Source organism: Gymnoscopelus microlampas (assembly GCF_963454915.1).
Source record: "Gymnoscopelus microlampas genome assembly, contig: SCAFFOLD_38, whole genome shotgun sequence".
Taxonomy (NCBI): Eukaryota; Metazoa; Chordata; class Actinopteri; order Myctophiformes; family Myctophidae; genus Gymnoscopelus; species Gymnoscopelus microlampas.
This window is the reverse complement of record NW_028155792.1, coordinates 195,475-221,333: the sequence shown is the minus strand read 5'-3', so window position 1 is coordinate 221,333 and position 25,859 is coordinate 195,475. Positions and strand designations below refer to the sequence as shown.

The 25,859-nt window shown below is 41.4% G+C and overlaps 1 protein-coding gene across 1 annotated transcript in view; it reads right to left on the bottom strand.

Annotated features, from left to right (window-relative positions):
* The window catches only part of LOC311041257 (protein NLRC3-like), a 151,664-nt gene that overhangs the window by 115,212 nt on the left and 10,593 nt on the right, over positions 1-25,859 (bottom strand). The window contains exons 4-5 of the mRNA XM_084086160.1: positions 16,154-16,217; positions 7,903-8,148 (exon numbers count right to left, since the gene is read on the bottom strand). Coding sequence (XP_083942286.1) covers positions 7,903-8,124 — 222 coding nt within the window. The 5' untranslated portion in view covers positions 8,125-8,148; positions 16,154-16,217. The remainder of the gene's footprint in view (positions 1-7,902; positions 8,149-16,153; positions 16,218-25,859) is intronic.

Here is a 25,859-nt window from a genome sequence, read left to right as displayed (position 1 = left end):
GATAGTACTCATTGCTATAGAGTGTTTGTTCAGTAACAGGAGTCTCCTTGTCTCTCCACCTCTTTATTAAACAGAAAATGCATTTTCGTTTCAGTTTCAGTTTCATTTCCAATTTTATCCAACCAGGACAGAGAACTCAATCAGGATACAGATTAAACAAGTGAAATTGGAAGTGATAACACTAAGAAATGAGCAGGCAAAATTGGAACTGGAACACTATACAAATTAAACTTAAAAATGTGTACTTTCTCCTGATTGGCTGAGATTTTGACACCTACCGAAAAATGTATTTTCTGTTTATTAAAGAGCTGGAGAGACAGGGAGACTCCTGTTACTGAACAAACACTCTATAGCAATTTAAGCTATTCCCCTTCCCTGTGAGACTCGGACGGGCTGCAGTGTGAGTCCTGTGGAGTGTCTGGTTTATATCCTCAACCCAGCTAGGTTGTACATAACTCCATAGGACACGCTATATGCATAGGTAGGTATATATATATATATATATATATATATATGCATATCAGAGTGTGTGTGTGTGTGTGTGTGTGTGTGTGTGTGTGTGTGTGTGTGTGTGTGTGTGTGTGTGTGTGTGTGTGTGTGTGTGTGTGGGGGATAGGTGTCAGGTTTCACATGGTGTACAGACGTGTGCGCTGCCTCTCATTCACTCAGACAGAGACTGAGTGTGTCTCGTTGTGAGCGCTGCTCCACTCGTTAATTAATTTGCTTCAGGTGTGAGCCCAGCGAAGCTTAGTGGTCATTGGGCAAAAGCAGAGCCTCTGCTACTACTGCTATGTGGACACACATAGCAGTAGTCGGGCGCTGTTTGTCAATACTTGTTGCTATAGAGCATGCTAATGAGTGCTAAGTGCTAACAAGTAACAACAAACAAATGTATGCTATTAAGCGTGCACGCACGCACGCACGCACGCACGCACGCACGCACGCACGCACGCACGCACGCACACACACACACACACACACACACACACACACACACACACACACACACACACACACACACACACACACACACACACACACACACACACACACACACACACACACACAGTAGGACAGTGGTTCTAAAAGTGGGGTCCGGGGATCCCCAGCTAAATGGTATTAGGAACCAAATGGACCCTTATGGGTCTGTAACTCAGAGTGTACGAATCGAACCAAATGGACCCTTATATGGGTCTGTAACTCGGAGTGTACAAACCAAATGGACCCTTATGGGTCTGTAATTCAGTGTCCAAATGGAACCAATTGGTCACAACGTTCAAAGAGAAGGCGAAACTTTTCAATAGCATACTAGATTATTTTTTGTAAAGATTTAATGTAGCCTACTCTCAGAGAGTCAATATAGTTTTAGAACTAACAGATCAACATCTCAGGCATTGATGGAATCCATTGAAAGAATCACAGATGCAATTGGAATATGAATTTACCTCAAAAAAGCTTTTGACACTATCTATCACAACATATTAATAAACAAACTGGAGAAAATTGGTATTAGAGGCATTGCAGTAGACTGGATTAAAACAAAGTTATTTGGACAGACGTCAACAGTTTGTGAAGCTGGGCAAATACAGCTCAAATCATTTGGACATTGCTTGTGGCGTCTCCCAGGGGTCAGTATTGGGGCCCAAACCTTTTATTCTTTACATCAATGATATTTTCCAAGTTTCTAAGCTGCTGTCACTGGTACTTTTTGCAGTTGACACAAATGTTTTTTGCTCTGGGAATTATCCAGATAATAATATAAAATCATTTGGAATAAAAAGGCATTGCTGTTTCAAATTCAGTGTTTACACGTGTTTTTCAGAATGGATAAAACTGTTTTTTTTATGGATCATATCGACATCGGTTATATCGGTTATCGGCCATAACAGCAATATATTATATCGGTTATCGATATCGGCCAAAATGTCTCATCGGTGCATCCCTATTGATAAATGACGAAAGTTGCGGTGATCTCGCCGCACAGTCATTATTTGGTCATGAAAATAAAAAAATAAAAATGTTTCAAAACTTTGAGTTTTGATTACAACCAATGTAGCCTATTAATTATTTTGAAGTAATGAACGATTAAATGAACATTACATATGAATGATATTGGTATGGTGAAATATAATGATATGACTTTTATTGCCTTGATTAGGTTGAAATGGATATATAGTGGATTACTATATAATGAACACAGCATATGAACAGATAATTGATATAGATGTATAGTAAAACGTTATGCACCACATAACACAAGCCAGGGTGTCTGTGCTCATCATGATAACATTGGAACAGTGAAGATGACAGATTCAGCACAGCGTACTGGTCTGGAGTTGGAAGGTGAACAGGTTTGCTAGGATAGTCATTACACTCGGTTCAACGCTTACCTTCAAATACATAAAAAGCTGTGTCTGTATGTTAACACAAAACTAATATGTTGCTGTTAAGACTGGTAAGACTATATAGTTTCTATTGCGTTATCGTCCACGGCCGTCGCTTCCTATAAGTAGAAATATATTTTCTCCATAGCATATTAATTGGGATATTTCGTCATTTCATCGTCACAACATGTCCCCTTATTAGATGAGTGTATCAGTGGTGTAATGTAACTAAGTACATTTACTCAAGTACTGTACAATGTCGAGGTATTTTTTTACTTTACTTGAGTATTTCCAATTTTCTGTACTTTTGCTTGTACTCCACTACTCCAGAGGAAAATATTGTACTTTTACTTCACTACAATTATTTGAAAACTTTATGTATAGTTACTTTATAGTTTATTATTTTAATTATTAAAAAAAAATATATACATTAATCACTTCAGCCCTACATTTCGGCCATTTGAAAATAGCAGATCTACAAGAATGGGACAGTCTGCTTAATGAGTACTTTACTTTTGGTACTTTAAGTACATTTTGAAACCCAAACACTTTTGTAATTTTACTCTGAATTCTGGACTTTTACTTGTAACCAAGGACGCGGGAAGTGGGGTGCTGAGGGTGCTGCAGCACCCCTTGCCGTTGTGAGGAAAAAAAAAAAAAAGGCTGAACGCGTGCGTGTGTGTGTGTGTGAGAGATTTTCTCCGGTGGGCGCGGCTCCCCCAAAATAATTAAATCACATAACCCTAATCCAACCCTAACCCTAACCCTAAAACCGAAATAAAGTAACAAAAAAAGTAACTTTATCCGCGGGAAACCCGGATAAAGGGGAAAGGGGAAATCCGCGGGGACCCATGCACACGCGCTGCGCGCGCGTGCATGTGTCCCGTTTACCAGCACCCCTTGCTCTAAAGTACTTCCCGCGTCCCTGCTTGTAACAGAGTATTTCTACATTACAGTATTGACTACCGTTGATTTGGTTAAGTAGAATAACAGTTATATCAGTTACAAAGTAAAACAAACACATCTGATCAAGTGAAACGAGAATCGGCCTGGACACAAACGGAAAACACAGACAGACGCGCTCCGACATTAGTCCTCAGAGCGGAAGTAGGGGGCGTGGTCAGGAATAGCCTCTATATTCACATCTGGTGATTAGTAATTTTCTTGCCTACCGTTGTTGAATGGACTTATTGTAAGTCCCTTTGGATAAAAGCATCTGCTAAATGACTGTAATGTACTGTTATAGAGTTAATTTATTATAGAGTGACAGAGTGAAGTGAGGCACGTTTATCACACATCAGTGGATGTGCTGAAATAATTTCAGCTCTCTGTGATCTAGAGTGAAATTGTAATTATTTTATAATTGTCTCCGCCAGGCCGAAAGGCATGGCCGAGAAACTATGTTTTGCACCCTGTCCTTCCTTCCGTCCGTCCGTCCGTCCGTGTGTCCGTCTGTCTGCCAGCAGCTAATCTCCAGCACTGTTGGCCCTGTCGCTGCGAAACTGTGCACACACACTCCCTGGATGCCGATGCCGAATTTTTCAGATTGGCCTGTTATAGCGCCACCAGGAGGCTGAGTTTTACAAAACACATTTTTGGATATTACTCCTACAGATTTTGTCCAAACGTCACGCAAATCGGCACACAGTATCTCTATAGTCATGCGATCAAGACGGATCACTGGCGTATGGTGAATTCTAACGTTGACCGGGCCAGAATCTTAACCCCACACAACGACGGCTGATAAGTCTATTGAGAATTACCGAGCCATTCCGGGTGGAAAACGGAACGCTAGTCCCAAAACACACTGCCCCATTTTTTTCGCGGACCGAGGCCGCCGGTGTAGACGGGAGGCAGGGTGTTTCTTCTATTACATTTCTGAATGGAGAGGTGCTCGTCTCTGCGCAATGAAGAACCAGTTTGACGGCGAAACTGGTTTTCTAATGGCCACTCATTAAAAATTCGGCCGAATGCAAATGAGCCCCATTTGAAAAAAAAGGCGACTTAAAGGGTGAGGGTCTGCTAATGTTGTTATGTTGATTTTTACCCGCTTGCAGAGCTGCGGGTCTATGAAGAGGCAGACCTACTAATCATCATTCGACAGATTACAGATTTGCATTCGACATATTCGTCAGATTTGCGTGATTGGCTGTCGTTTTCGACAGATTCGCGTGATTGGCTGTCGTTTAAGCCAATGGGGATACTTTTCCCATACTCTGAACGGGCGGCCTCGTCCTCCCAAGCTATGGGACTAGACACGCCTATGACTGCCCATGAAGACAGTCTTCTCGGGCTGGCTGATTTTCCAGAAGAGCTGAAATGAGCAATGAGCAAATGAAAAAAAACGTCTAAAATATTCTAAACCCACTATAGCAATCTGGTAATATCAGGCTACATATCACTTAAATGTCAGAGCTTAACTCGGCATGTAAATATGATATAAATGAGTTAATGTGAAGTGGATTCCTTCCAGCGCTAGCCGATTTTGGCTAATAGTTAGCTTGTTTGCTGTTACTAACTAACAGTTTTTAGCCAAACGCGGTCATGTCCGCTCTCCATTAGTTCTCGACGCAAGTCGCGTTATTACACCCGTAATTTTCATGTATTGTACATCCCAAAATAAAATGTATTCACCATGTTATGGTGCTGTAATGTCTTTATATTTTACATAATACTGTCTTTTACACGGGGCATGGAAAAGAGCATCACTTCCGCATTTTCTTCTTCGTTGGTCTAAAAAAAGACACGGTTGCCAGATTTTTGAGAGAGAAATAAGCAACCAGGTCAATGAAAACAAGCCCAAATATTTAAGTGAATATTAGGCTACATGAGGACTTTAAACCTATATGCATCGGCTATTTGAAAATAGACTATTTTGAAATAGCCGATCTACAAGCTCACAACAAAATAATAACAAATAAAAAGAAACTACCAATATTTACATGCAACTTTACAGAAAACGAGGTCGCTTAAAATTAGTATACATGGCAACACTGTGTGTGTGTGTGTGTGTGTGTGTGTGTGTGTGCGTGCGTGCGTGCGTGCGTGTGAATGAAAAACAAGCGCCGAAACAAGCGTTTTTTTTGCAAACAAACACATTTACACTAGCGTGTGTGTCACCTACATTGTCAATCTATATACAATTTTAAAGGTACGGTCCTTGTGATTAACACTTCACCAGCCAGAGTTATTTCAGATTTTTTGCTGTTGTCTGCCAGAGATTTTTCATTGAAATTTAAAAAGTACTCAGGAGCCGAGATACATCATTTTTAAGTTTTAAGTTAACACTTCATCTGCCAGAGTTATTTCAGATTTTTTGCTGTTGTCTGCCAGAGATTTTTCATTGAAATTTAAAAAGTACTTAGGAGCCGAGATACATCATTTTTAAGTTTTAAGTTAACAAGGAAGTGGATGGGAGTCTTTTCCTTCGAAAAATCATATCTCCTTGGTCTTTGGATCAAATTGAAAAAAAAAAAAAAAAAAATCAAAATATTTTCAATTTTTCAATAGAACGCGTTTATGCGTGATTGACGGCCAAGTGCGCTAATTAATAGATCGCAACAAGGAAGTGGATGGGAGTCTTTTCCTTCAAAAAATCAATATTTTTCAATTTTTTCAATAGAACGCGTTTATGCGTGATTGGCGGCCAAGTGCGGTAATTAATAGATCGCATTTATGCGTGATTGGCAGGAAATGAGTTAAAATGATGCAAACCATTCCAAGATTGATGAAGATTTTAGCATCAAAACTGACGCTAAAATCTGCGTGTTTCATGTTTCATTAAAATAGCAGATCTACAAGCTCAAAACGCGTCGCCGCCTTGTGTGCTTGTAGATCTGCTATTTTTCATTTTTTATTGAATACCTGAATTAGAAAAGACATTAATGAAACCAAATGGACCCATTTGGGTATTTTGTTCATGTAAGCCAGAAGTGAAAAGGGCAAACTTGCATGAAATTAAAAGACAAGTTGTGAGCTTCACTTTTATAAAGGCTATGTGAAACCCACAGACTTCACTATGGTCTGGTAAAGGTTCTACTGCACTTTTACACACACACACACACACACACACACACACACACACACACACACACACACACACACACACACACACACACACACACACACACACTCTATATTGGTCATGCACGTGCACACATAGACATCAAAGGGGGCTTGAGCCCCTGCCCTTTTGTCTGTCGGTAAAAAGTGCCCTTGTCTCCTCTGACTGTAAACTGTAGAAACCCCTGCGCCCGTTGGCCTCGCACCTGCAGTAAAGCTTACTTAATTGAGCCCCGTGCCATGCAGTGCTCGCGCAGAATTATAGTTGATTTACAAGCTCACAACGCGTCGCAACGCCAGGCATTGTGAGCTTGTAGATCGGCTATTTTTTGGGTGCGCGATACCGCCCGGCAAACGAAGTCTATTATACACAATCGAAACCTAAATGAGTGCACAACTGAACGCAGTGAATGCACGCAGAACACGGACCAATTGTTTGAGACAGATTAGGTATGTATGGACAAAAAAAATATATATATAGCTGTTAATTTGAAATTACTTGTCAAGCAGGAGCCCATATATATCTCTCTCTACCTCTCTCTCTCTCTCTCTCTCGCTCTCTCTCTCTCTGTGTCAGCACAGCAGCAGTGGTGGGAAAAGTACTCAATTTCTTTACTTAAGTAAAAGTACTCATTATACAGAAGAATAAGTGGCGTCGTTAGGCGGGGGCTTCGGTGGCTATAGCCACCAATGTTTTATCCAAAGCCACCAAAAAACATTATTAAAAAAAGTTTTTTTTTATTTTTTTTATTATATATCTATAACCCTAACCTAACCCTACCCCTAACCCTAAAACCGAAATAAAGTAACAAAAAACGGGTAAAAAAGTACCCGAATCCGACGAATATCCGCAAAATTTCGCACGCGCAGGGGGACACATGCACGCGCGTTTGTCCGTGCATGTGCCCTTTTGAAATTCCAGCCCCTGCCTCTCCAAATCTCTCTGCACGTCTCTGATATTGGTAGCCAACCGATGAACCTCTCTGTGGAGTCATTTTGGTTGCATTGGAATGGCTGAGATTTCATTTTTAATTTTGTGCTGCAGATTGGGGCAAAAAAAGCCTGCCGCAAGCGGGGATATTATGACTTTATGTAATTTCTTGTTAGTTTTTTTCCCCCTGGCGGATCTTGCCCCTACACAGGGGCAAGCAGGGTTCACACAGACTGGGCCATGGCCTCGTTGGCCCCAATGACCGTACGCCTCTGAGACGGATCAGTCCGATTTTTCATATTCCATTCTGATTGGCTAACATTGGCTTCCAAAGTTTGCAGGATATGTCCGTTTTGTACAAAATGCAAAAAAGGAGCACTTTTTCTAGTTATTATTATTTTTAATTTACTACACCATTTATGGAAACTTGTTAACACTTTGAAACCACTTCACTCAAATCCACACATCTATAAATACAAGATTATGTTAAAGCTGAGAATAAAGAATTAACAATGTAAAGCCTACCTGGGTCTGTGGAGCTGAAGCTGAAGCTGAAGGTGGAGCTGGGTGTGAAGGTGGAGCTGGGTGTGAAGGTGAAGGTGGAGCTGAAGGTGGAGCTGGGTGTGAAGGTGAAGGTGGAGCTGAAAGTGGAGCTGGGTGTGAAGGTGGAGCTGGGTGTGAAGGTGAAGGTGGAGCTAGGTGTGAAGGTGAAGGTGGAGCTGAAGGTGAAGGTGTCTCGTCGGCCATTTTGTGTTTTATTAATGAGGTGGACTGGAGGAACAGCAGGTAAACAACATGTATGATAAAATCATATTAATAAACAACCTGTATGATAAAGTCATCTCTGTTACTTTAACTCTGAGTGAAATAATAAACCTATTATTCTAGTTAATGTTACACACTCTCAGACAGAGTAAAATAAATGACATAATTACAGTTTTATGTGACAAATCATTGCATGTTTTTAAAAGACAGAATCAGAATCAGGTTTATTGTCACATCACAGGTTTACAAGGTAAAAAAAGTGGGTGAAATTCGTTTTTGTACATCACTCCCATCGCAACGTTAGATTCCGTAGAAAGAAGAGTGGGGAGAGAGAAGAAGAAGAAGAAGAGGGGTAGAGGGCAAGTGGGAAGGAGATCAACAAGAGAACAATAGAAGGCCAAAAACAAGTTATCTACATATTTACAAAGTACCTGAGATAAGAGACAACCTAAGGTGCCTGAGCATAGCAGCAATGTATGTATACTGTGCATGATATACTTAGACGCTAAGGTGCTTAGAGAGAAAAAGAGCGCAATAATAAATAAATAAATAAAAAAAAAGTTTGTGCGTTATACATGGGGATTAAGGTGCAGAGGGTCAGTGCGTGTTCACCTAAGGATGGACTGACCCTGGTATAATCCGCAAGTAGCTCCATGAGTGAGAGCAACAAAAAGTAATCTTTAGCATTTTGACTAAAGCTTTTGCCACAAAGTGTACCGCTAAAGCCTTTCCTCTGTGTGTATCAACATGTGTTTCTTAAGATTAGCATTTTGACTAAAGCTTTTGTCACAAACTGTACACCTGAAGGGTTTTTCGCTGGTATGATTCCTCATAAGTCCAAGTCATTTCCTGGTATAATAATCCACAGGTGTGTTCAGGAAGAGCCAGAAAAGTCTGCAACCAGCTGGGCAGTACCGCCTGTTGTCAGGCTGCTGAAAAGGGCTCATGCTTCATTCAGCATTCTGACAGCAGCCGGGTTAAAACTATTCCAGAACCTGGTGGTGGAACTCTTGATACTGCGGTCGGTCCCCTTGCCCGGTCGCGGTCGTTGTAGGGTTCTGAACAGTCTGTGACTTGGGTGGTACTTGTCCTTGATGATGCGCTTGGCTTTGACCACGCACCGCTTCTTGTACAGATCCTGAAGCGCTGGGAGCTCGCTTCCCATTATTCGCTCTGCCGATCGCAATACTCGCTGTAGGTTGATCTTCTCTCGGGCAGTGCAGTTCCCGTACCAGGCCGTGATGCAGCCTGTTAGGACGCCTTCAACCAAACTGTTGTAGTACAGCTTGAGGATGCGCTGTCCTACTCCAAGCTTATTCAGGCGGCAGAGCCAGTACAGTCTCTGCTGAGCCTTTTTCTTCACGTGTGTGGTGTGCGTCTCCCATTTAAGGTCCTCCTCGATGTGTACTCCGAGGAACTTGAACTCGCTGACCCTTTCCACTGCAGCACCGTCGATGAGGATGGGCGCATGGTCTCTCCGCGGCCTCCTGAAGTCCACGATCAGTTCTTTGGTCTTGTCGACGTTGAGAGTGAGGTTGTTCTCCCGGCACCAGAGCGCCAGTGAGTTGATCTCATCTCTGTAGTCAGACTCGTCGTTGTTTACGATTCGGCCTATCACTGTCATGTCGTCCGCGTACTTTATGATGGTGTTGGAGACATGTGTGGTTATGCAGTCATACGTGTACAGGGAGTAGAGGAGAGGGCTCAGCACGCATCCCTGGGGTGCTCCGGTGTTGAGGGTCAGGGGGTCAGATGTGATGCTGCCCATTCTCACCACCTGATGTCGGTTGGACAGGAAGTCCTGTATCCAGTCGCACATGCTTGGGTGTAGCCCTAGGTCTCTGAGCTTTTTGTCAAGTATTGCTGGGACAATGGTGTTGAATGCTGAGCTGTAGTCCACGAACAGCATACGTACATATTTGTCCTTCAGCAGCTTGTTGTCCATGTGCGAGAGGACGGTGTGGAGAGCCATGGCAATAGCGTCGTCGGTGGATCTGTTTTTGCGGTATGCATACTGCCACGGATCCAGCGAGGCAGGTAGCGTGGAGCTGATGTATTCCCTCACCAGTTTCTCGAAGCACTTGCTGACGATCTGGGTGAGAGCGACAGGTCTCCAGTCATTCAGGCATGTCACTCTGGCCTTTTTGGGAATGGGCACAATGGTTGACATTTTGAACCCTGCAGGGACCACAGCCTGGGAGAGGGAGAGGTTAAAGATGTCAGCGAAGACACCCGCCAGCTGGTCTGCACATGCCTTAAGGACCCGGCCTGGGATTCCATCAGGTCCGGCTGCCTTGTGGATGTTGACCCGTGCAAAGGCTGTACACACTTCTCTCTCCGAGATGATTAGAGGGTTCTCCTCTGCTGGTGTTGCTGATGCCCCCGCTTGGCTGCCGCGGTTGGAGCTGATCTCAAACCGGCCATAGAAAGTGTTCAGTTCGTTGGGGAGGGAGGCAGGCGGGTTCACCTCGCTTCTGGTTCTTGTTTTGCAGTCTGTCAAGGTGTGTACCGCCTGCCACGTGCTCCTGATGTTGCAATTGCTGAGTTGGCCTTGCATCTTTTCAGTGTAGGCCTTTTTCGCTTTCCTGATGGCGCTGTTTAGGGCTGCGCACGTCGTGTTACGCGTTTCCACGTAGCCAGATTTGAAACCAGCATCCCGTGCGTGCATGTGTACACGTACTTCGCTGTCCATCCATGGTTTCTGATTGGGATAGATCCGAACTGTCTTTTTTGGGACTATGTCGTCTATGCACTTACTGATAAAGCCAGTGACTGAGTCTGAGAGTTCGTTGATGTTATTCCCAGCGGCGTTCTTAAACATCCCCCAGTCAGTCTGGTAGAAGCAGGATTGTAGCATAGCGTCTGTGTCCTCAGACCAGATTTGGATTTCCTTCTCAACGACCGGCTCCCTTTTTAGCCTCTGTTTGTAGGCAGGTAGCAGCTGGATGGCGTGGTGGTCAGAGCTTCCTAGCGGTGGGCGGCGGAGGGCTTTGTATCCATCCTTGAAGGGCGTGTAGCAGTGGTCAAGAATATTGTCACCACGGGTACTGCAGGTGACGTGCTGGTGGAATTTGGGAAATACCTTTTTTAGGTCTGTCCGGTTGAAGTCGCCTAGGCAGATGGCTGCGCAGTCCGGGTGACGATTTTCTTGTGCACTGATAGCCTGGTGTAATTTCCTCATGGCTGTGTCCTTGTTAGCTCCAGGATGAATGTAAACAACGGCTACAATCACAATGCTGAAGTCACGTGGTAGGTAGAAAGGACGACAGGCTATGATTAAAAGTTCTAGGTCTGGTGAACAGTGGCTATCTAGGATTTTAACATCTTTGCACCAGTTGTTGTTGATAAGTGCACAAACTCCCCCTCCACGTTGCTTACCGCTCAGTACAGGGTCTCTGTCTTTCCTATACGCGGTGAAGCCAGGAGGAGTGATGGAAGAATCAGATGCTAGCTCCGTTAGCCATGTCTCCGTTAGCGCGACAATGCACGTATTCCTCGTCTCGGTGTTATACTTAACGCGCGCCAGTAAGTCGTCCATCGTGGTCACTGTTCTAGATTCACACAGAGATCTAACGTTCGCTAGCAGGATTGAAGGCAGTGCAGGTTTATATCCACGTTTTGTTGTTTTAACGAGGACGCCTGCTCTCCTTCCGCGATGGCCGGGTCGCAGTCGCCGTTTGCGTCGCTTCTGCGTTGTTGTTCCAGCTGTTCCAGGGACAAAGGGATCCCCTCCCCCCACCCAGCCGGGTGGAGGTTTTTCGGTAAAAAAGTCCGAAATTCAATGTGCAATCGCTTTTCTGATGTCCATAAGTGCTTGTCTATCATAACTCCTTAGGCACCCGACGGTGTAGGAGAAAAAGAAAAGGCTAAAAAATACTAAAAAGAGGGGAAAACGTTGCGATGTTACGGAGCTCGTACCAGCGCGTGCCTTCTCCATGGCGCGCCGGTTCTGGACAGAAGGTTTTAATACAAATGAATGTCTTTCATACTTTGAACAAGAAATAAACACATTGATATGAATTGTGGTCATAAAAATATGAATGTGTGACTGAACAGCATTTCTTTGTAACCAAAGACACTTTGACTGTTCCTGAAATAAATCACATTATTATTCAATGTCTCTGGAAATGAACATTCTGAATTTAAGCTGCTTTTAAACATAATATCGTCTCTGTCAGGTGGAAACATCACATGTGTCCAAAACTGTTCCTTTTTAATTATTATTTTAAAAACTTTTTTAAATGGTGAAAATAGCCGATCTACAAGCTCACAGCGCGTTTCTTCCTGGTGCGTTGTGAGCTTGTAGATCTGCTATTTTCACTACTTTAGTGTGACACACTTGTATGATGAAGAGGACATTAATTTACAGTTTAAATATGGAGATACAAGGTTTCTGCCTGACAGTGACCATATTCTGTCTCATTAATGATCTTATTTTTATTCTTTATGTTTTAGGATGTCATTTATCAAAGCACATCATGTCTGTCAGTTACATCACAACAAAACTATATCAATACATCATTATAATTCATCTCCATCAAAGACCTATTTTATATGTTTTATTTACAGGTCTTATGTGGTAATTAAGTAGAAAGTATATAAAGTACTTTTACTACAATTATTTGAAAGCTTTAGTTACTTTTATAGTTACATTATTATTACAAAACGCACCTTAACCACGTCACGTCTTAACCAAGCCCTTTTTGTGTACTTTGGCTATTTGAAAATAGCAGATCTACAAGCTCACAACAAGTTGCACAGCGACACGCTGTGAGCTTGTAGATCTGTTCTAGGTGTCTGACTGTTTCTGACTATACTGTATGTTTCAATGTGCTTCTATTTCCTGTTCAGTGCTCACATCCGGTCTAAAGCCCGCCTACTGTATCCGCTCATTTCCTCTCACCCTATCCACACGTTTCCTAGGGCGTTGTGGGCATCACTTCCTGTCCATTTGAAAAGGATAAGGATAATTCCTTTTAACAGGTCGTTCATGAAAGTCCTTGCGGTCTTGTTTCCAATGAGAACCTGTGAGCAATTAGGGGTTAAGAGTCTTGCTCAGGGACGAATTTCATTTCATCGACACATATGCTGACCTGGCCTGGCATCGAACCTGGGGCAACCAGGGCCTCTGGCTCCCTAGGCGGGTTCACTAACCATTCAGCTATGGCCGCCCCATCCCTGATGCCTGATCAAATGGACAGGAAGTGATGCCCACAACGCCCTAGGAAACGTGTGGATAGGTGCGTCCAGACACATGCCACGAGGTGACGCTAGTTGTCACAAGCCCATGCAGAACTTCTGGACATTTCCGGCCGTTACTGGGTGCATCCACACATGTACGTCAAGTTGTCGTACGGAAGTCGGAAGTCCCATCCACTCCCATGTTAAGTTAAAAAAAACGGAAGTTCCGGTCCGGCTTTTCCTGTAACATGGGAGTGGATGGGACTTCCGACTTCCGTACGACAACTTGACGTATATGTGTGGATGCACCCACTTTGATATCTTCCAGGGCTTTGAGCAGCTGGTGGGCAGTGACATTTTTCAGGATGTGTAGTTCTTATGACTAGTGGATGTGTAGTTCTTATGACTAGTGGATGTGTAGTTCTTTGACTAGTGGATGTGTAGTTCTTATGACTAGTGGATGTGTAGTTCTTATAACTAGTGGATGTGTAGTTCTTATAACTAGTGGATGTGTAGTTCTTATGACTAGTGGATGTGTAGTTCTTATGACTAGTGGATGTGTAGTTCTTATGACTAGTGGATAGTTCTTATGACTAGAGCTATTTGTACAAGTGAGGACAGAGTTATAACACTACTAACTCATCATGAAAACATTATACATGTGCAATATTAAATATTAATATTATCCATATTATCCAGCAATATGAAAACATTAGTGCACCTTGACAAAATGAAAACATCATTACATTATTATGAATAGTATTAACCACATGAACCCCAGGATGGGGGGAACATCAGCCAAAAATAGCCGATCTACAAGCTCACAACGTGTCACGCTGCGACGTGTTGTGAGCTTGTAGAGCGACTATTTTTGGCAAAGAGATTTGCTGTTGACAGAAAAAAGCGTCCAAGAAATGTAGGTCCGTTTTTACTGAGAATAGAGGGTTTAAGTTAGGCTACATTACATCAATAATTATGAATGACAGATTCATATGAATTCAAATGTTTTGCCGCTAGATGGCGACGTAAGACATTATAATGAAGCATTGTGTTAAGCAGAGAGACTCCTTCATAATAAGTAACTTCCAGCAAACATATATTTTAATGTTAATGTTAACTTATTATTAACATTATAAAATGTGCATTGTGTCAATAGTATCCAGTATAATTATCATTGTACTCACTATCAGTGGTGGAAAAAGTTCCCACATTTTGTACTTAAGTAAAAGTATCAATACTGTTATTCTTTATTGTGCTCACATAAGCTATTCAGATGAGATAAACTAAACAGTGCAAAGTATTCAGGCCATTCACCACAAATAAATAAGGATGTTTACATTTATTGAAATACGAGTGTATGCAGTGGTGGAACAAGTATTGTTGTTGTTTACTTAAGTAAAAGTATCAATACTACAAAGTAGAAATATTCTGTTACAAGTAAATGTCCGGAATTCTAAATTTACTTGAGTAAAAGTACAAATGTGTTGGTAGCCAAAAATAGCCGATCTACAAGCTCACAACGCGTCGCAACACGAAGCGTTGTGAGCTTGTAGATCGTCTATTTTTGGTAAAAAGATTTGGTGTTGACAGAAAAAAGCGTCCAAGAAATGTAAGTCCACACTAAAGGAAGTTCCATCCACTCCCATGATATGAGAAAAACCTGAAAGACCGTCCTGATGCGACAAGTTGATCAACCAATAGGACAGATATGTCCTGTGTTCTCTACACTGTGGTAAACTATCACCCAGCAGTGATAGACACAAACCAATAGGACAGATATGTCCTGTGTTCTCTACACTGTGGTAAACTATCACCCAGCAGTGATAGACACAAACCAATAGGACAGATATGTCCTGTGTTCTCTACACTGTGATAAACTATCACCCAGCAGTGATAGACACCAACCAATAGGACAGATATGTCCTGTGTTCTCTACACTGGGCGGTAGTGATGAGCGGGTCGACCCGTAACCCGCTGGTCCCACGGGTCAACCCGCGGCGCAGGTGGGTCGAGTCAGGATTTCAGAGGCAATTATGCAGTCTGCAGGTGAGCGGGTCAGCCGCTCTCACACGCAAAAAAAACAACAACCCTATTTTGAACAACATGCTTGTTTATTTAGCCCATGACAATGTTGTGCTACTGTAGACATTTAAAGCGACTTTGGGTACTTAAAAGAGCTCTATATAATATATATATATATTCCCACCGCGGGTCGCGGGCGGGTTGAGCCAGAGATTTATATATGGGTTCGCGGGGCGGGTTGAGGCGGGTTCCGTCGTGGGTTGGGGCGGGGCGGGTCATGAAAAAACCCGACCCGCACATCACTACTGGGCGGGTTTGTCTCTTGTAGTTTTCTTGCAGCCAGAACAAACACATAACACATGCACAAATGTAAACGTCCATGTGTGGTGAATGGCCTGAATACTTTGCACTGTTTGTTGATCCCATCTGAATAGCTTATGTGAGCACAATAAAGAATAGCAGAATAATACATTAAATTACTGTTTGTTGATGTGGCCAACGAGACCAACATTATTTTGGTCTATTTTAGTTTGTTTAAATGTGTTTTCTTTATTGCTTGTCAGAATTAACATACTTTTTTTTTAACGTTTTATTTTACCTTACTTATATATTTTATGCTCGAACATACTGCTGTTCAGCACATGTTAACTCATGTTTTGAAAAGTGCTATATAAATAAAGTTTACTTTATTATTATGTAGCCTACTTAAACCCTCTATTCTTAGTAAAAACAGACTTACATTTCTTGGACGCTTTTTTTCTGTCAACACCAAATCTCTGTATTATGTATTATAACATTACACACTTACTTGAACTGTCTGTCAATATGACTGACACTCCTCCCCAAAGCGTCTCTGTATTTTCCCCAGAACTCTGGAAAAAAACAAAACAAAAGTCTCACTATTTAAGGAAACTTGGCAACACTGGTGAAGACTACGAGAAGCTTGTTTAGCCTTACTTCAATTATAATAATAATAATAATATTTTTGTTGCAGTAGTAGGATGAGTGAAGACTGAGAGAAGCTTGTTTGAGAAAACACAGCCCCCTCACATATTAGAAGAGCAGTCACCAGAAGCAGAGACGTGTGTTTTAATGAGTCTAACATTCATTAGAAGGACAATATCAGTCACTAGAAGCAGAGATGTGTGTTTTAATGAGTCTAACATTCATAAAAAGGACAATATCAGTCACCAGAAGCAGAGATGTGTGTTTTAATGAGTCTAACATTCATCAGAAGGACAATATCAGTCACTAGAAGCAGAGATGTGTGTTTTAATGAGTCTAACATTCATAAAAAGGACAATATCAGTCACTAGAAGCAGAGACGTGTGTTTTAATGAGTCTAACGTTCATCAGAAGGACAATATCAGTCACTAGAAGCAGAGACGTGTGTTTTAATGAGTCTAACATGATTAAAATGGAGTTTGAAGTTACAATGGGTTTGTAAAGGAAGGGGCGTGTCTGATAAAATGAAAATCAAATATCTAAATATTGAACTTACTGTGAAACACAGAAGCCTGAGTCGATGTTAAAATGATCCTAAACATGTTTGACAGAGAAATAGTTTAGATAAGTTGTAACTGTTGCTTGTAAGTTCACTTATGGTAATAGTCTGTGTCTGCCTGCCTGCCTGTCTCTGCAGACACACATTTCACTGACGTAGGATCTGAGTTACATTGACACTGTGAATAAATGGCAGACAGACAGACAGACAGACAGACATGGGGAGCAGACTGATAACCTCGTCCCATTGGCTACTGTAAACACCAGTCAATATGTGTGACATGTCCCGCCCTAGCTGTTGCCAGGCAACATGTCTGCTCAGTGTGTTGAAACTAAGCTCACTTCCTGTTGTTTGTGATGACAGGAAGCAGCTTCTCTACAGTCAGCCTAGCGGGCCGGGCAGACGCCATTGACGTGCATAGGAGCCAAAATGTGCGACACTGTATAATGTTATTGAGGGTTTAAACAGAGGCAGGTATTGATTGATTGATTGATTGATTGATGTACTTTATTTAGTAAGACATGAGAACAACAGTACATGGAAGTACAAATTCACAATACAAGGTCTACTAAACTGGAAGACTAATTAAGCACTGAGCTTGTTTAAGATGAGATCCCCATGCACACAAATCATGATGACATATAAGAGACAGACAGATATACACACTACTATACAGAACGTCATACAATCAGCTTACAGGTTACTGGTATGAAGAGTCAAAAATATGTACAAGAGAAAAAAAAGAAAGGGGGGGGGGGTAGGTTAGGACATGGGGTAGGTTAAGACTTGGACAGGGGCCATTTTCGAATTGGTGTATCTTTAGGGCAGTTTTGAAAGAGAGTAGGGTTTTACACTCCTTTACTCCTTTTGTTAGGGCATTCCACATTTTTGATGAATAGCTTGAGAACATGTTAATTCCCTTTGTTGAGCCAAATCTGGGTTGAACATGATTTGTGGAGCTGCCTCTGGTGTTATGATCATGGACTCATTAACATTTTGGAAGTTTCTGACAGTGTTGCCAGATGGTGTGTGTGTGTGTGTGTGTGTGTGTGTGTGTGTGTGTGTGTGTGTGTGTGTGTGTGTGTGTGTGTGTGTAGTGTTGCAGGTACCAGTTGGAACCTTTATATTTGAAAAGTGTTCTCAGCTATGATCACAGCCTGAGGTTATTTCACTCTAAACAATGGTTCTCAAAGTGCAGGTCAGGGACCCTCAGGGTTCCTTAAGGTGGTTCCACATGGACCCTTTCAGGTCTGTAAGTGTACACATGGAACCAAATGAACCCTTACAGGTCTGTAACTCTGAGAGTGTACACATGGTACCAAATGGACCCTTACAGGTCTGCAATATATATATATATATTTCAATATATATATATATATTTCAATATATATATTTCCACACTCACTCCAGAGGAACACATTGGATATACTGTCGGGCCATTTTATGTCACACAAAAGAAGCAAAAATAGCAGATCTACAAGTTCAAAACTCGACGTGTTTTGAACTTGTAGATCTGCCATTTTTGCTATCTTTTAACACATTGGGTGCCAGAGGTTTATTAAAATATTATACGTTCAGTGCCTGCATATCTTCCATCCACTTACGTTGATATGTTTCGTGCTGTAGAAACCCCGACACGGAAGTGCATGTAAACAAGCGTGCGTGTGAGACGGCGGAGGGTCCCGACTAACGCCTGGAACAATAATATTTCTAACGTGATCCTCCATTGCAGAGTGATCGCCGATCGAAAACGGCTCGCTTCCACCATGTTCAAAAGAAATGGAGATATTAAGCTTTTAGTCAAGGAGTTAACATTGGAGAGGACGACCGGAAGGATTTTTGACATGGATCCACATCCGGTCTCTCCTTCTCAGAAACTCCTCGGATGATCCCAAAGTTTAGTTTTAGCAACCCACGTGGGCCCTACGTATAAAAATAAAATTGGGTCAAAACCGGTCCGGACCGTTTACAGCACTCATTGTTACGGGGCCAGAGCTCTGCTCTGGACACGTATTGTTATTCGCATTATTCTGTCACTTCTTCTTCTTCTTCTGCCACTTTTCGCAGTTCTGGCTGAACCGTGCAGTCGGTTTTTACGAAACTCGGCCATATGGTAGATGGTCATGAAAAACGATCAAAAAATAATTCTCACAATCTTTCGTCCAAAGGTGGCGCTATAGCACTCAATTGAAAATGCCAACTTTGACCAGGTACAACTCATGCCCTGTTTGACCTACAGCCATGAAACTTGGATACACATATGCGTCTCCTCATGCTGAACAACTTTCACACTCTGACTTTTGACCTCTGACCTTTAGATCTCCCACCATTTTGAATTATATGAAAAACAGTCATTGGCTCCTAACTTCTGCATTTTTTCACTTATGGAAAATCCGTTGGAAATTTTTGTAGAAAGTGGTCCAAAGTTCAAGTGTGAAACGTTTCGTGCAGATTGCTCAAAAATCCCAGGAGGAGATAGATTTTAACTATTACAGTTTTATGAAAATTATTCATCTGTGCCTAAAACATACATGCAGACTCACATTTCTTTGAAACTTTGCAGAAATGTAGAGGGTCATTCCAAATATCACTGAAACCAATCTTACTCCAATTGGCCAAAAGGGGGCGCTATAGCAATTTTTTGAAAAGGCAGACTTTAAACAGGCATAAGTCATGCCTCGTTTGGCCGAAAGTCGTGAAACTTGCTTACACATGTGCCTTGACTCATGAGGAACACACGTATCGATTTGACCATTAAGCTCCGCCCTTAGATTTTCCGCAATTTTGAGCAGTTTGAAAAATACTTGTTTTTGCCAGTTCTGGCTTAACCGTGCATACGCTTTTTACGAAACGCGGCCATATGGTAGATGCTCATGAAAAACTACCAAGAAATAATTCTCACACTCATTCGTCAAAGGGTGGCGCTATAGCACTCAATTGAAAGTGCCAACTTTGAACAGGTACAACTCATGCCCTGTTTGACCTACAACCATGAAACTTCGATACACACATGCGTCTCTTCATGCCCGACAACTTTCGTGGTCTGACTTTTGACCTCTGACCTTTAGATCGCCCACCATTTTGAATTATATGAAAAACAGTCATTGGCTCCTAACTTCTGCATTTTTTCACTTATGGAAAATCCGTTGGAAATTTTTGTAGGCAGTGGTCCAAAGTTCATGTGTAAAATGTTTCGTGCAGATTGCTCAAAACTCCCAGGAGGAGATAGATTTTAACTATTACAGTTTTATGAAAATTATTCATCTGTGCCTAAAACATTCATGCAGACTCACATTTCTTTGAAACTTGGCAGAAATGTACAGGGTCATTCCAAATATCACTGAAACCAATCTCACTCCAATTGGCCAAAAGGGGGCGCTATAGCAATTTTTTGAAAAGGCAGACTTTAAACAGGCATAAGTCATGCCTCGTTTGGCCGAAAGTCGTGAAACTTGCTTACACATGTGCCTTGACTCATGAGGAACACACGTATCGATTTGACCATTAAGCTCCGCCCTTAGATTGTCCGCAATTTTGAGCAGTTTGAAAAACACTTAAACCCAGGATTTTTCAGCTATTTGTGTGAAACTGTATCATCTGTCTGATCTCCTTTTTCACAGTTAGTTGTCTGTTGGGCCAATGGTGTCTCCCTTAAATGAATGCCTCACAATCTCAAGGTCGCCAGTTCAAGCCTCACTTGATGCAGACTTAATTTAAGTTGAATTGCAAACAACATGACTGTATCAATGAATACATGTGCAAATGGTAAAAATAACCTGAAATGCTTATTTGAGAGTACGTTTTTTCAACGTATGACATACTTCATTCTGAAAATAGCTGATCTACAATCTCACAACTTTTCATGGTTTGTGAGCTTGTAGATCGGCTACTTTCACTAGTTTTGGTTCTGAGGAGATGTACAATTTCTTCATTGGTAAATGGTTTGTGAACGAGTGATCTTAGTGTTAGTGAAACAGGGGCTTGGTTCATGAAAGAAGGCAAGAGTTTATGATCTTCAACAGACAATATCAGCCCGGACAAAGCTATAGCACTATAGGTAGTGTTGCAGCCTATTAGTCTGAAGGTTGAGAGTTCGAATCCTGTTAATGGCAGTAGGTTGAGATGTCCAATCAAACCATTATGTTTCCATCTCTCTCTCTCATCAATCTATTGTTTCCATGTCACTCTCTCTCTCTTCAATCTATTCCGTTTCCATGTCTCTCTCTCTCTCTATTCACTGGCCCCGTATTATCGCTGCTTGCAGCTATATTACAAATTGTTTTTCGCTCCCTCTCAATTCAAGGCTAATCTTAGTTCTGGCTGAACCGTGCATACGCTTTTTATGAAACTCGGCCATATGGTAGATGGTCATGAAAAACGATCAAAAAATAATTCTCACAATCTTTCGTCAAAAGGTGGCGCTATAGCACTCAATTGACAATGCCAACTTTGAACAGGTACAACTCATGCCCTGTTTGACCTACAGCCATGAAACTTCGATACACACATGCGTCTCTTCATGCCCGACAACTTTCGTGGTTTGACTTTTGACCTCTGACCTTTAGATCTCCCACCATTTTGAATTATATGAAAAACAGTCATTGGCTCCTAACTTCTGCATTTTTTCACTTATGGAAAATCCGTTGGAAATTTTTGTAGGCAGTGGTCCAAAGTTCAAGTGTTAAACGTTTCGTGCAGATTGCTCAAAAATCCCAGGAGGAGATAGATTTTAACTATTACAGTTTTATGAAAATTATTCATCTGTGCCTAAAACATACATGCAGACTCACATTTCTTTGAAACTTTGCAGAAATGTACAGGGTCATTCCAAATATCACTGAAACCAATCTCACTCCAATTGGCCAAAAGGGGGCGCTATAGCAATTTTTTTGAAAAGGCAGACTTTAAACAGGCATAAGTCATGCCTCGTTTGGCCGAAAGTCGTGAAACTTGCTTACACATGTGCCTTGACTCATGAGGAACACACGTATCGATTTGACCATTAAGCTCCGCCCTTAGATCGTCTGCAATTTTGAGCAGTTTGAAAAACACTTAAACCCAGGATTTTTCAGCTATTTGCGTGAAACTGTATCATCTGTGTGATCTCCTTTTTCACGGTTACTTGTCTGTTGGGCCAATGGCGTCTCCCTTAAATGAATGCCTCACAATCTCAAGGTCGCCAGTTCAAGCCTCACTTCATGCAGACTTCATTTAAGTTGAATTGCAAACAACATGACTGTATCAACGAATACATATGCAAATGGTAAAGATAACCTGAAATGCTTATTTGAGGGTACGTTTTTTCAACGTAAGACATATTTTATCTGAAAATAGCTGATCTACAATCTCACAACTTTTCATGGTTTGTGAGCTTGTAGATCGGCTACTTTCACTAGTTTTGGTTCTGAGGAGATGTACAATTTCTTCATTGGTAAATGGTTTGTGAACGAGTGATCTTAGTGTTAGTGAAACAGGGGCTTGGTTCATGAAAGAAGGCAAGAGTTTATGATCTTCAACAGACAATATCAGCCTGGACAAAGCTATAGCACTATAGGTAGTGTTGCAGCCTATTAGTCTGAAGGTTGAGAGTTCGAATCCTGTTAATGGCAGTAGGTTGAGATGTCCAATCAAACCATTATGTTTCCATCTCTCTCTCTCATCAATCTATTGTTTCCATGTCACTCTCTCTCTCTTCAATCTATTCCGTTTCCATGTCTCTCTTTCTCTCTCTATTCACTGGCCCCGTATTATCGCTGCTTGCAGCTATATTACGAATTGTTTTTCGCTCCCTCTCAATTCAAGGCTAATCTTAATTCTGGCTTAACCGTGCATACGCTTTTTACGAAACTCGGCCATATGGTAGATGCTCATGAAAAACTACTAAGAAATAATTCTCACACTCATTCGTCAAAGGGTGGCGCTATAGCACTCAATTGAAAGTGCCAACTTTGAACAGGTACAACTCATGCCCTGTTTGACCTACAACCATGAAACTTCGATGCACATATGCGTCTCCTCATGCTGAACAACTTTCACACTCTGACTTTTGACCTCTGACCTTTAGATCTCCCACCATTTTGAATTATATGAAAAACAGTCATTGGCTCCTAACTTCTGCATTTTTTCACTTATGGAAAATCCGTTGGAAATTTTTGTAGGCAGAGGTCCAAAGTTCAAGTGTTAAACGTTTCGTGCAGATTGCTCAAAAATCCCAGGAGGAGATAGATTTTAACTATTGCAGTTGTATGAAAATTATTCATCTGCCCCTAACACATACATGCAAGACTCACATTTCTTTGAAACGTTGCAGTAATGTAGAGAGTCATTCCAAATATCACTGAAACCAATCTCACTCCAATTGGCCAAAGGGGGGCGCTATAGCAATTTTTTGAAAATGCAAACTTTAAACAGGCAAAAGTCATGCCTCGTTTGGCCGAAAGTCGTGAAACTTGCTTACACTTGTGCCTTGACTCATGAGGAACACATCTATCGCTTTGACCAGTAAGCTCCGCCCTTAGATTGTCCGCAATTTTGAGCAGTTTGAAAAACACTTAAACCCAGGATGTTTCAGCTATTTGCGTGAAACTGTATCATCTGTGTGATCTCCTTTTTCACCGTTACTTGTCTGTTGGGCCAATGGCGTCTCCCTTAAATGAATGCCTCACAATCTCAAGGTCGCCAGTTCAAGCCTCACTTGATGCAGACTTAATTTAAGTTGAATTGCAAACAACATGACTGTATCAATGAATACATGTGCAAATGGTAAAGATAACCTGAAATGCTTATTTGAGAGTACGTTTTTTCAACGTAAGACATATTTTATCTGAAAATAGCTGATCTACAATCTCACAACTTTTCATGGTTTGTGAGCTTGTAGATCGGCTACTTTCACTAGTTTTAGTTCTGAGGAGATGTACAATTTCTTCATTGGTAAATGGTTTGTGAACGAGTGATCTTAGTGTTAGTGAAACAGGGGCTTGGTTCATGAAAGAAGGCAAGAGTTTATGATCTTCAACAGACAATATCAGCCTGGACAAAGCTATAGCACTATAGGTAGTGTTGCAGCCTATTAGTCTGAAGGTTGAGGGTTCGAATCCTGTTAATGGCAGTAGGTTGAGATGTCCAATCAAACCATTATGTTTCCATCTCTCTCTCTCATCAATCTATTGTTTCCATGTCACTCTCTCTCTCTTCAATCTATTCCGTTTCCATGTCTCTCTCTCTCTCTCTCTCTATTCACTGGCCCCGTATTATCGCTGCTTGCAGCTATCTTACGAATTGTTTTTCGCTCCCTCTCAATTCAAGGCTAATCTTAATTCTGGCTTAACCGTGCATACGCTTTTTACGAAACTCGGCCATATGGTAGATGCTCATGAAAAACTACTAAGAAATAATTCTCACACTCATTCGTCAAAGGGTGGCGCTATAGCACTCAATTGAAAGTGCCAACTTTGAACAGGTACAACTCATGCCCTGTTTGACCTACAACCATGAAACTTCGATGCACATATGCGTCTCCTCATGCTGAACAACTTTCACACTCTGACTTTTGACCTCTGACCTTTAGATCTCCCACCATTTTGAATTATATGAAAAACAGTCATTGGCTCCTAACTTCTGCATTTTTTCACTTATGGAAAATCCGTTGGAAATTTTTGTAGGCAGAGGTCCAAAGTTCAAGTGTTAAACGTTTCGTGCAGATTGCTCAAAAATCCCAGGAGGAGATAGATTTTAACTATTGCAGTTGTATGAAAATTATTCATCTGCCCCTAACACATACATGCAAGACTCACATTTCTTTGAAACGTTGCAGTAATGTAGAGAGTCATTCCAAATATCACTGAAACCAATCTCACTCCAATTGGCCAAAGGGGGGCGCTATAGCAATTTTTTGAAAATGCAAACTTTAAGCAGGCAAAAGTCATGCCTCGTTTGGCCGAAAGTCGTGAAACTTGCTTACACTTGTGCCTTGACTCATGAGGAACACATCTATCGCTTTGACCAGTAAGCTCCGCCCTTAGATTGTCCGCAATTTTGAGCAGTTTGAAAAACACTTAAACCCAGGATGTTTCAGCTATTTGCGTGAAACTGTATCATCTGTGTGATCTCCTTTTTCACCGTTACTTGTCTGTTGGGCCAATGGCGTCTCCCTTAAATGAATGCCTCACAATCTCAAGGTCGCCAGTTCAAGCCTCACTTGATGCAGACTTAATTTAAGTTGAATTGCAAACAACATGACTGTATCAATGAATACATGTGCAAATGGTAAAGATAACCTGAAATGCTTATTTGAGAGTACGTTTTTTCAACGTATGACATACTTCATTCTGAAAATAGCTGATCTACAATCTCACAACTTTTCATGGTTTGTGAGCTTGTAGATCGGCTACTTTCACTAGTTTTAGTTCTGAGGAGATGTACAATTTCTTCATTGGTAAATGGTTTGTGAACGAGTGATCTTAGTGTTAGTGAAACAGGGGCTTGGTTCATGAAAGAAGGCAAGAGTTTATGATCTTCAACAGACAATATCAGCCTGGACAAAGCTATAGCACTATAGGTAGTGTTGCAGCCTATTAGTCTGAAGGTTGAGGGTTCGAATCCTGTTAATGGCAGTAGGTTGAGATGTCCAATCAAACCATTATGTTTCCATCTCTCTCTCTCATCAATCTATTGTTTCCATGTCACTCTCTCTCTCTTCAATCTATTCCGTTTCCATGTCTCTCTCTCTCTCTCTCTATTCACTGGCCCCGTATTATCGCTGCTTGCAGCTATATTGTTAATTGGAAGTCTGATTTATTTTTGGCTATTTTTTAATCGGAATCCTGAAAACTAACATTTTTATTTAATTCCAAATGAATTTAGTTAAATAACATATACTTATGTTAACTTAATGATCTTAAATACAAATACATTGAACATAAAAAAATACAATATAATGTTAATACTAGTCATTAAGCTGCTAATATAGACTGAAGTAATTAAAGCGGGTCATGTTTGCATGTTTGGAATC